The 12,500-nt window shown below is 38.1% G+C and overlaps 1 protein-coding gene across 1 annotated transcript in view; it reads right to left on the bottom strand.

Moving 5' to 3' along the window:
* The window catches only part of LOC143036299 (uncharacterized), a 26,884-nt gene that overhangs the window by 12,930 nt on the left and 1,454 nt on the right, over positions 1-12,500 (bottom strand). Inside the window, exons 2-3 of the mRNA XM_076203547.1 lie at positions 11,963-12,143; positions 8,862-9,919 (exon numbers count right to left, since the gene is read on the bottom strand). Coding sequence (XP_076059662.1) covers positions 8,862-9,919; positions 11,963-12,143 — 1,239 coding nt within the window. The remainder of the gene's footprint in view (positions 1-8,861; positions 9,920-11,962; positions 12,144-12,500) is intronic.

The raw sequence follows: 12,500 nt of genomic DNA, 5'->3' as shown, positions 1-12,500 counted from the left end.
TAGCATATATATATTTGAGAAAACAAGTTGTTAGGGGGTGACATTAATTTTAAAGCCCAATAGACGTTAAGTTTAGTTTTTGCAAAAGCAAACACAAATATGAAAATACAAAATATAAAATTGCTAGATGACACAAAAAGCATTTGAAGCACATTTCTATTTTGGTCCTAAAAAAGAATCCAGATACATTTAAACAAGAAGTAATATAACTAAGAACAGTACATGTCAGATCATAATAATAAATAAGTACTAAGAATGATATAATCATAGACATGACTCGTTATAAAATGAGAAAAAAAAATGTGTATAGCTAAGATCAGAACATGTTAATCATAACAAATTGTTACAAATAATAACTTTGAACAAATAAAATGTAGTAATAAGAGTAATAAAAAAATGAAAATAAAAATCATATGATACAATGACAATACTGATACATGAGTAATACTGAAGTAACTGATATTGACATTTGAACACAAAAAAAGCTAGTACAAACAAAAACAGAATAGAATTATTATAGTTGCATTCACATAATATTTTTTACCTAAAGTAATCATGAGAGAAAACAAAAAAATAAGCACTTGAAGAAGCATCACAATATATGAGAAACCTAATAGTAAATAAAAGACTCGATTTTTGGCTATCAACTGAGAACTGCAAATATTTTTAACCTAACCCAGGCATTTTATGTTGGTAAGACTCATTTTTTATCAAATCTGTTTTTACAGAAACAATCATAAACTCTTTAATAATTGTTTACGAGAAAATAACCATTCCAAGTTTACACGAATCAATTCAGACAGTAATCATGATCAATTAAAAAAAAAACCCAATTTATTTCAGATTCATCCCTTAACCACTTAAAATCGCCTGAAATTAACCATAAGAAATGTATCGTGTCTGTAAAGGCGTCTGGGGACTGTTGTATACATTTCCTTCAACGGGGGAGATCAGGAAGTGCCTCCTCTAGCCTTAAGGCGGGTCCACACTGTGCCTCATGCAGATCTGCTTATAGCAGGTGGCAGAGTTGAAAGCTGAGCTAAGTGTTCATACTGATGTCAAAACTGAGTGGACATGAGGAAAGGTTACCAGTCTCACAGATTCTATTCTTATCTATATCATTGGATAGCTCCAATCATTCTGGGTATTTTGAGACCCATAAACAAGTGCAGCAAATTAGTAGTAACATCAGTATCGATTTAAAAAATAAAATTAGTATTGTTTTGGCGGGGGGCTACGATGAAGAAAAGCACAAACGGACCCAACCTAAAAACTCTCTTGCAACTGTGTTGTCAGTGTTGGGAACAGGGAAAGCATCAAAATCTGATGTCTGCAGGTAGCTATAAGCTTTCATGCTGGCATATTTTTATTAAGGAAAAATTGGTAAATAAAGTTTTTTGCCAGTCTCACAGATGCAGTTCTTATCTATATCATTAGATAGCGGGGGCTACAGTAGAAAATAGCACAAACACACCTAACCTAACCTTAAAACTCATTCTTAATGTCGCAGCTTAGAATAAGTGACAACTCTTTATTAATATCATCAAGTCTAGCACTCCTTATTATGTTCTTCATTTTGTATTCCTTTCTCTTGATATATGCCGGGATGCTGCTTCAAAAATCCATAAAACATTGGGTGTAGCTTCTCGTCCACTCAATGGGGCTAGCAGAAGTGTCTATGACGAAGATAGTGATGTCTATATTCAACCTTAACAAAGGCTGAGATGGCACTGATGACATCTGCATGCCCATCAAAACGAGTCTGTTCAAAACAGCTCAGCAGTGCGCTGTTGAAAACCTCGATTTTCAACACAGCCACTAACACCGCCATGGTCCTGGGGCAAAGTGTGGACGGGTCTTTAGGCAGCGCCAGGGGAAGGGCCTTCAGGAAGCTGATGGTTGTTTCGGAAGGTACATAAGTAATGTCTCTCGCCCCTCCTTCCGAAGTTAGTGGCCGGCTGAGGCCTACGTGAAGAATAGTAGTAGCTTTGCACTCTAGCAGGTAATGGTGGAGTGATTGTTGTACTCTAGCCTCACAAAGGTTGCAATGTTCGTGACTGCAATGTAACACTTGCCACTCACAACGCTAAGGTTTCTCATAGTTCTTTCCCTCTGTTCAGAATTTCAACATTTAGAAAATCTCCATGATTTGGAAGGGTAAGGCCTTTCATGAATATACCAGTGCTTCTTAAAAAGCGATTCTGGGATTTTAGTTTAAAATAAACATGAACATGTAGATGAAGATGAAGATCAAGATGAAGAAGATGAAGAAGATGAAGAAGATGAAGAAGATGAAGAAGATGAAGAAGATGAAGAAGATGAAGAAGATGAAGAAGATGAAGAAGATGAAGAAGATGAAGAAGATGAAGAAGATGAAGAAGATGAAGAAGATGAAGAAGATGAAGATGATGAAGATGAAGAAGATGAAGAAGATGAAGAAGATGAAGAAGATGAAGAAGATGAAGAAGATGAAGAAGATGAAGAAGATGAAGAAGATGAAGAAGATGAAGAAGATGAAGAAGATGAAGAAGATGAAGAAGATGAAGAAGATGAAGAAGATGAAGAAGATGAAGAAGATGAAGATGATGAAGATGATGAAGATGAAGAAGATGAAGAAGATGAAAAAGATGAAGAAGATGAAGAAGATGAAGAAGATGAAGAAGATGAAGAAGATGAAGAAGATGAAGAAGATGAAGAAGATGAAGAAGATGAAGAAGGGAAAGAAGACAAAGAAGATGAAGGGAAAGAAGACAAAGAAGATGAAGAAGATAAAGAAGATGAAGAAGATGAAGAAGATGAAGAAGATGAAGAAGGTAAAGAAGACAAAGAAGATGAAGAAGATGAAGAAGATGAAGAAGATGAAGAAGATGAAGAAGATGAAGAAGATGAAGAAGATGAAGAAGATGAAGAAGATTAAGAAGATTAAGAAGATGAAGAAGATGAAGAAGATGAAGAAGATGAAGAAGATGGAGAAGATGAAGAAGATGAAGATGAAGATGTAGAGGATGAAGAAGATGAAAATGTAAAAGATGAAGATGAAGCTGTAGAAGATGAAGAAGAAAATAAAAAGTAAGATGAGGAGGAAGAAGAGGAAAAAGAGGATGATGAAGGAGAAGAGGTAGAGTAAGAAGAAATGGAAGAAGAAGGAGAAGAAGAATATTTTATTTTCTAAATACCAAAACTTGATAAATACATTACCTAAAAAAAGGCAAACAATGAAAATATGAATTTTTGAAGACATTTCACCCAACAAAAGAAAGAAGAAATAAACAATAAGTAGATAAACAGAAGAAAAAGAAACAATAAATATATAGATAAACAAGAAATGAATAGATAGGTAATAAATTAGATAGACAAACTAACAAACAAAATAGTAGATAGGTAGACAGATCAATAAACAAATAAACATACATACAAAGAAATAAGTAAATAGATAAATGAATGAATAGAATATATCAAGAAAAATTAATAAGTATATCAAATGAATTAGATATATAAATACACACACACACACACACACACACACACACACACACACACACACACACACACACACACACACACACACACACACACACACACACACACACACACACACACACACACACACACACACACATATATATATATAAATATATATATATATATATATATATATATATATATATATATATATATATATATATATATATATGCGTAAGTAACCACTAGGAAAAGTAAACTAACGAAGCAGAGCGCTTTCGTATAATTACATCTTTAGTGCAGATACAAAGAAGGAATTATAAAATGAAGAAACAAGGTACAGAATATATGACATAGTGAAGAGGGCATTCAGAGAGGTAGTGGAAGAAGTACACGTGACGGACGTTTGAACCGTCCTGGTAACCAACAAGTATGGGACAACTGCTCATAATTTATATTATAATTTAAATAATTTTGAAATTTAATGAGAAATGTAACTATCTAATTTGTACAAACCTTGATGAAGATTAACATTTATCCCCTTACTATATTTGATCAAACTGCATTCAATTAAATTTCTTTCTGTTATGTTAATTGAATGCAGTTTGATCAAATCTAGTAAGGGGATAAATGTTAATCTTCATCAATGTTTGTACAAATTAGATAGTTATATTTCTCCTGAAATTTCAAAATGATTTAAATTATAATATGAATTATGAGCAGTTGTCCCATAATTGCTGGTTACCAGGACGGTTCAAACGTTTACTTCTTCCACTGCCTCTCCGAATGCCCTCTTCACTATGTCATATATTATGTACCTTGTTTCTTCATTTTATAATTCCTTCTTTGTATCTGCACTGAAGATGTAATTATACGAAAGCGCTCTGCTTCGTTAGTTTACTTTTCCTAACCTAACCCAGGCATTTTATGTTGGTAAGACTCATTTTTGATCAAATCTGTTTTTACAGAAACAATCATAAACTCTTTAATAATTGTTTACGAGAAAATAACCATTCCAAGTTTACACGAATCAATTCAGACAGTAATCATGATCAATTAAAAAAAAAAAACCAATTTATTTCAGATTCATCCCTTAACCACTTAAAATCGCCTGAAATTAACCATAAGAAATGTATCGTGTCTGTAAAGGCGTCTGGGGACTGTTGTATACATTTCCTTCAACGGGGGAGATCAGGAAGTGCCTCCTCTAGCCTTAAGGCGGGTCCACACTGTGCCTCATGCAGATCTGCATGTAGCAAGTGGCGGTGTTGAATGCTGAGCTAAGTGTCCAGACTGATGTCCACACTGAGTGGACATGAGGAAAGAATGATAGTCTCACAGATGCAATTCTTATCTATATCATTGGAGAGCTCCAATCATTCTGGGTATTTTGAGACCCATAAACAAGTGCAGCAAATTAGTAGTAACGTCAGTATCGATTTAAAAAATAAAATTAGTATTGTTTTGGCGGGGGGCTACGATGAAGAAAAGCACAAACGGACCCAACCTAAAAACTCTCTTGCAACTGTGTTGTCAGTGTTGGGAACAAGGAAAGCATCAACATCTGTTGTCTGCAGGTGGCTACAATCTTTCATACTGGCATATTTTTATTAAGAAATAATCAGTAAATATAAAGATATTTGCCAGTCTCACAGATACAATTCTTATTTATATAATTGGATAGCTCTTTTATAAAAAAAAAAAAAAAAATGGCGGGGGCTACAGTAGAGAATAGCACAAACACACCTAACCTAACCTTAAAACTCATTCTTAATGTCGCAGCTTAGAATAAGTGACAACTCTTTCTTTATATCATCAAGTCTAGCACTCCTTATTGTGTTCTTCATTTTGTATTCCTTTCTCTTGATATATGCCGGGATGCTGGTTCAAAAATCCATAAAACATTGGGTGTAGCTTCTCGTCCACTCAATGGGGCTAGCAGAAGTGTCTATGACGAAGATAGTGATGTCTATATTCAACCTTAACAAAGGCTGAGATGGCACTGATGACATCTGCATGCCCATCAAAACGAGTCTGTTCAAAACAGCTCAGCAGTGCGCTGGCGCTGTTGAAAACCTCGATTTTCAACACAGCCACTAACACCGCCATGGTCCTGGGGCAAAGTGTGGACGGGTCTTTAGGCAGCGCCAGGGGAAGGGCCTTCAGGAAGCTGATGGTTGTTTCGGAAGGTACATAAGTAATGTCTCTCGCCCCTCCTTCCGAAGTTAGTGGCCGGCTGAGGCCTACGTGAAGAATAGTAGTAGCTTTGCACTCTAGCAGGTAATGGTGGAGTGATTGTTGTACTCTAGCCTCACAAAGGTTGCAATGTTCGTGACTGCAATGTAACACTTGCCACTCACAACGCTAAGGTTTCTCATAGTTCTTTCCCTCTGTTCAGAATTTCAACATTTAGAAAATCTCCATGATTTGGAAGGGTAAGGCCTTTCATGAATATACCAGTGCTTCTTAAAAAGCGATTCTGGGATTTTAGTTTAAAATAAACATGAACATGTAGATGAAGATGAAGATCAAGATGAAGGTGGAGATGAAGAAGATGAAGAAGATGAAGAAGATGAAGAAGATGAAGAAGATGAAGAAGATGAAGAAGATGAAGAAGATGAAGAAGATGAAGAAGATGAAGAAGATGAAGAAGATGAAGAAGATGAAGAAGATGAAGAAGATGAAGAAGATGAAGAAGATGAAGAAGATTAAGAAGATTAAGAAGATGAAGAGGATGAAGAAGATGAAGAAGATGAAGAAGATGGAGAAGATGAAGATGAAGATGAAGATGTAGAGGATGAAGAAGATGAAAATGTAAAAGATGAAGATGAAGATGTAGAAGATGAAGAAGAAAATAAAAAGTAAGATGAAGAGGAAGAAGAGGAAAAAGAGGATGATGAAGGAGAAGAGGTAGAGTAAGAAGAAAAGGAAGAAGAAGGAGAAGAAGAATATTTTATTTTCTAAATACCAAAACTTGATAAATACATTACCTAAAAAAAGGCAAATAATGAAAATATGAATTTTTGAAGACATTTCACCCAACAAAAGAAAGAAGAAATAAACAATAAGTAGATAAACAGAAGAAAAAGAAACAATAAATATATAGATAAACAAGAAATGAATAGATAGGTAATAAATTAGATAGACAAACTAACAAACAAAATAGTAGATAGGTAGACAGATCAATAAACAAATAAACATACATACAAAGAAATAAGTAAATAGATAAATGAATGAATAGAATATATCAAGAAAAATTAATAAGTATATAAAATAGATTAGATATATAAATACACACACACACACACACACACACACACACACACACACACACACACACACACACACACACACACACACACACACACACACACACACACACACACACACACACACATATATATATATATATATATATATATATATATATATATATATATATATATATATATGCGTAAGTAACCACTAGGAAAAGTAAACTAACGAAACAGAGCGCTTTCGTATAATTACATCTTTAGTGCAGATACAAAGAAGGAATTATAAAATGAAGAAACAAGGTACAGAATATATGACATAGTGAAGAGGGCATTCAGAGAGGTAGTGGAAGAAGTACACGTGACGGACGTTTGAACCGTCCTGGTAACCAACAAGTATGGGACAACTGCTCATAATTTATATTATAATTTAAATAATTTTGAAATTTAATGAGAAATGTAACTATCTAATTTGTACAAACCTTGATGAAGATTAACATTTATCCCCTTACTATATTTGATCAAACTGCATTCAATTAAATTTCTTTCTGTTATGTTAATTGAATGCAGTTTGATCAAATCTAGTAAGGGGATAAATGTTAATCTTCATCAATGTTTGTACAAATTAGATAGTTATATTTCTCATGAAATTTCAAAATGATTTAAATTATAATATGAATTATGAGCAGTTGTTGCATAATTGTTGGTTACCAGGACGGTTCAAACGTGTACTTCTTCCACTGCCTCTCCGAATGCCCTCTTCACTATGTCATATATTATGTACCTTGTTTCTTCATTTTATAATTCCTTCTTTGTATCTGCACTGAAGATGTAATTATACGAAAGCGCTCTGCTTCGTTAGTTTACTTTTCCTAGTGGTTACTTGCGCATTTGTGAACACACGCTCCTAGTGTTTTTATCGCATATATATATATATATATATAAACAAACAAACAAATCGATAGATCATTATATAGATAAAAATATAAATGAACAACTAGATAAACAAAAACAAAAAAATAGATAAATAGGTGAATAAATTATTATATAAACAAATAAACAAGTAAACAGATATACAAGATTAAAATGAAAACTACTGGTTTGTAGATTTATGATGGTGTTTCTGTAAACCACAGAGGATCAAGTGTCGTTTCCCCGATCCGCTCAAGGTCGGATTCCTTTGACTCCTTGACTCCTCGACCCAGAGAGCTTATATGGTGATCGTAATTGATATTGTTATTGCAAAAGGTCTTTGTTCAAAATATTGTCACATTTTTTTCTTCTTCTACTAGTTCTTCTCGTGCTCTTGCTCTCCCCCCCCTCTCTCTCTCTCTCTCGCTCTCTTTCTCACTCTCTCTTTCTCTCTCTCTCTCTCTCACATACACACACACATACATACATACAACATTCCCTTAGTTGTCAAGGGAATAGTTTGTAGTATCAGTAGAAGTTTTTCCCTCCGGAAGGGTGGCGCGATCTCGGGACTTCTCGCATGTGAGGTCACGACGCTAACTACTACACTAAGATGTATGTCACATATACTAATATACTACCATATTATAAACGAATGAATAAATATATAGAAAAATTAGTGAGTAAACAAACAAATGAATATACAAATTGGTGATTAAAATTGATAATGAAACAAACACGAAAAAAGTAGAAGAAACAATAAAAAGAAGGAAAAAAATAGAAAAAAGAAAGAAAGAGAAAGAGAAAGAAAAAGAGGAGGAGAAGATGGAGGAGGAGGAGAAGAAGAAGAAGAAGAAGAAGAAGAAAAAGAAGGAAAAAAATAGAAAAAAGAAAGAAAGAGAAAGAGAAAGAAAAAGAGGAGGAGAAGATGGAGGAGGAGGAGAAGAAGAAGAAGAAGAAGAAGAAGAAGAAGAAGAAGAAGAAAAAGAAGGAAAAAAATAGAAACAAGAAAAAAAAAGAGAAAGAAAAAGAGGAGGAGAAGATGGAGGAGGAGAAGAAGAAGAAGAAGAAGAAGAAGAAGGAAAAAATAGAACCAAGAAAAAAAAAAAAGAAAGAGAAAGAAAAAGAGGAGGAGAAGATGGAGGAGGAGAAGAAGAAGAAGAAGAAGAAGAAGAAGAAAAAAAAGGAACTGATAAGTGAAAATAATCACCAACGGACAGACAGCGCACCCACCTGGAACAGCTGAGGGGGGTGGCAGGCTGTGATGATACCCGGTGGGCGTGTACACAAGCTGGCACTCCTGTTCATCACTTTCATCGAAGCAGTCCGGCCTCTGGTCGCAGCGCTGGATACGAGGAATACACGACCCGTCCCTACAAGTGAACTGATCCCTCACACAAGAACTCAACTGGAGGACCTGGACTCCGCCCTTTCCGCAGACCTCCCCCTCCACTGTCCAATTGTGTCGGCCCATAGGCCAGAGGCCCTCCTCTGACTGAAGTCTGGCGATGGTGGTGTTGGTCAGCACGTTCCTCCAGAGCCAGGCTCCCTCGGCGTCAGAAAATCGAACTTCGTATTGGTAGTACCCTCTGAAGAGGAGCTGGCCGAGTCCCGGGTGCAGGAGACTGAACTTGTAGTTGGCGGTGTCCTCTTCGCAGGGTCCTCGTAGGGTCCACTCCAACTGCGCCTGCAGGAAGCAGACGCCGTTGCGAGTGATGTGACACGGGTAGTCATGCATCAGTGTCTCGTCCAGCATCAGGCAGTTCTGCCACTGGAGACCGTTTGGGTCATTGCTCCCCCACTGGAACCACGTAAGAACCTCCCCGGTGTGGTCCGAGACATACGTCCCCTCCTGAAGCTCGTCGTTCGCCCCGATCCAGAACATCGGGATGGGTGGGTCCTCCGCCAACAGGGCCTTCAGCTCGAGGGCGTGCTCCAGGTCCCTTGGCACCGGCATGACGCCCCCGAGTCCCCTACAGGCGCTCCGGATGTTATGGTAAGTGATCCGCTTGAACTTGATGTACTGCGAAGTCGTCTTCTTGGTGCAGACCTCTTCTTCGGGGACTTCGATGAACGTGGCGTTGTTGAGGATCCAGTCGTGCATCCAGGGGATCACCACTCCCGGGGGATTGGGGCCGCATGCCGCTAGCTGGGAGACCTCCTCCGCAGTGAGAGTCCTCCCCCAGACGCCCGCGTGGGTGATCTCGCCACTGAAGCTTCGGGTGCGGGAGTAGGAGCTCAGGTACTCGAGGCTGTACTGGCCGAGGACCAGCGTGGCTTCCGCGAAGTTCCTTCAAAGTGGATGAAACTCAATCAGCACGGACTCTTTCTCAGGCAGCGCAACTTCCAAAATATTTCCTGGCTATGGCTCAACTGGCATATTAATCTTTAAGACTGTACTCTACTCTCTTCAGAACGTGAAGACGAGGGGAGGGACACACGGGACTTTGAAAGTGCTTTTATTGGGGTTGTAACACTTTACTTGACTGGTTTCGACTTACGTCTTTCTCAAGCGTTGGTAGAAACATGCCAAACGAAGTGTTACAGTTCTAATAAAGCCACTTTCAAAGTCCCATCTTTCCCTTCCCTCGTTTTCCCATACCTGCCCATACAAATTCTAAATATCTCTTCACAACCGTAACATCCAACAAGTTGAATAAACCCCATAACGGTAACCAGAACAAAATATATAAAACAAGTCTCACGTTTGATCGAGCTTTGTGACTTCATTATACATTCTGACTGCCTCCAGACGATTTTATTTAGTTTAAATGTGTGTGTGTGTGTGTGTGTGTGTGTGTGTGTGTGTGTGTGTGTGTGTGTGTGTGTGTGTGTGTGTGTGTGTGTGTGTGTGTGTGTGTGTGAACATAAGAACATAACATAAGAAATACAGGAGACTGCAAAAGACCATAAGGCCTACACTAGGCAGCTCCGTATCCATCACCACCTGTCATCCCCATCCATAAAGTTGTCTAATCGTTTTTTAAAACAACTGATAGTTTCAGCGCTTACTACATGGTTACTAAGTTTATTCCATTCATCGACCACCCTATTAGTAAACCAATTCTTGCCTATTTCCTTCTTAAATCTAAATTTGTCCAGTTTATACCCATTACTGCGAGTCCTGCCCTGTTGTTTTATTATGATGACCTTGTTTGCATCACCCTTGTTATAGCCTTTGATCCACTTGAACACTTCTATTAGATCACCCCGCACTCTGCGTCTTTCCAGAGAGTGTAAGTTTAGGTGCCTAAGCCTCTCTTCGTAAGGCAAATTTCCGAGTCCTTGTATCATTTTGGTCATTCTTCTCTGTACTAATTCTAGTGAATTTACGTCCATTCTGTAGGACGGAGACCAAAACTGTACCGCATAGTCAAGGATGGGTCTGACTATCGCTATATAGTTTAATAATTACCTCTGCACTTCTATTCGTTACCGTCCTAGCAATGAAGCCTAATGCCCTGTTAGCTTTATTTCTGGCGCTAATACACTGCTTCCTGGTTTTAAGGTCCGGACTCACCAGAACTCCCAAGTCCCTCTCGCACTCAGATTTTTCTAAAGACGTGTTATCTAAGTTGTATCTATTTTCGGGGTTGTGTAGCCCTACGTTTAACACGCTACACTTAGAGATATTGAAGTTCATTTGCCATTTCACCGACCATGTTAACAGCTTATTAAGGTCATCCTGCAGAATCTGGGCGTCGTCTCCTGACCTAATTAGGCGTCCTATTTTAGTGTCGTCCGCAAACTTACTAACATCACTATTTAACCCTTCGTCTAAGTTGTTTATATACATAATGAACAACAAGGGACCCAAAACCGAGCCCTGGGGGACCCCGCTAGTAACATTGCCCCACCTAGATTTTATTCCATTTATGGTGACCCGCTGTTTTCTGTTACTAATCCAAGCTCTAATCCATTCTAACACTTTTCCTCCTATGCCATGGGCTTTGATTTTATTTAGTAGTCTCTGGTGTGGCACTTTGTCGAACGCTTTGCTAAAGTCAAGGTAAATAACATCGTAATTTTCATTGTTGTCTGACGCCTTATATACCTTAGTGTAAAAGGATAGAAGATAAGTCACACATGACTTACCCTTGGAGAAACCATGCTGTAAAACACGAATTAAATTATGCCCTTCAATGTGTTCTCTGAGTCTATTTGATATTATTGATTCAAGCATTTTTCCTATAACCGATGTCAAACTGATTGGCCTGTAGTAGTGTGTGTGTGTGTGTGTGTGTGTGTGTGTGTGTTTGTGTGTGTGTGTGTGTGTGTGTGTTTTGGGGGTGAGAGAGATCCCTGAGCACATGTTTAAATCGTGGGTAAGTTACCTGGAAATGTTTCTGGAAATTACGCCCTGGAGAACGCCGTCCAGGTAAGCGGATATTTGGGCTTTGGTGTGGTCGTAGGTGAGGCAGTAGTGGTACCAAGTCAGAACCTGGAGAGGCTCCGAGATGCCCAGGAAATAGAAGGCGGCCGACACGATGGGCCTCACGTAGTCCACGAAGATTTCTACAGTGGGGAAGAATAGGAGGAGGAGGAGGAAGAGGAATAGGAGGAGAAGGAGGAGGAAGATGAAGATGAAGAGGAGGAGGAAGAGGAAGAGGAAGAGGAGGAGGAAGAAGAAGAAGAGGAAGAGGAGGAGAAGGAGGAGGAAGATGAAGAGGAAGAGAAGGAAGAGGAAGAGAAGGATGAGGAGGATGAAGAGTAGGAGGAGGAGGAAGAGGAGAAAGAAGATGAAAAGGAGGAAAAGGAGGGACGGAATGAGGAGGAAAAGGAAGGGGAGGAAGAGGAGGAAAAGGAGGAGGGGGAAGAAGAAGAGAAAGAGAAAGAGAAGTAGGAAGAAGATTTTTTTTTATTTATTTTTTT

Source organism: Oratosquilla oratoria, chromosome 20, assembly GCF_046742065.1.
Source record: "Oratosquilla oratoria isolate Oo_2021 chromosome 20, ASM4674206v1, whole genome shotgun sequence".
NCBI lineage: Eukaryota > Metazoa > Arthropoda > Malacostraca > Stomatopoda > Squillidae > Oratosquilla > Oratosquilla oratoria.
This window is presented reverse-complemented; position numbering and strand designations above follow the sequence as displayed.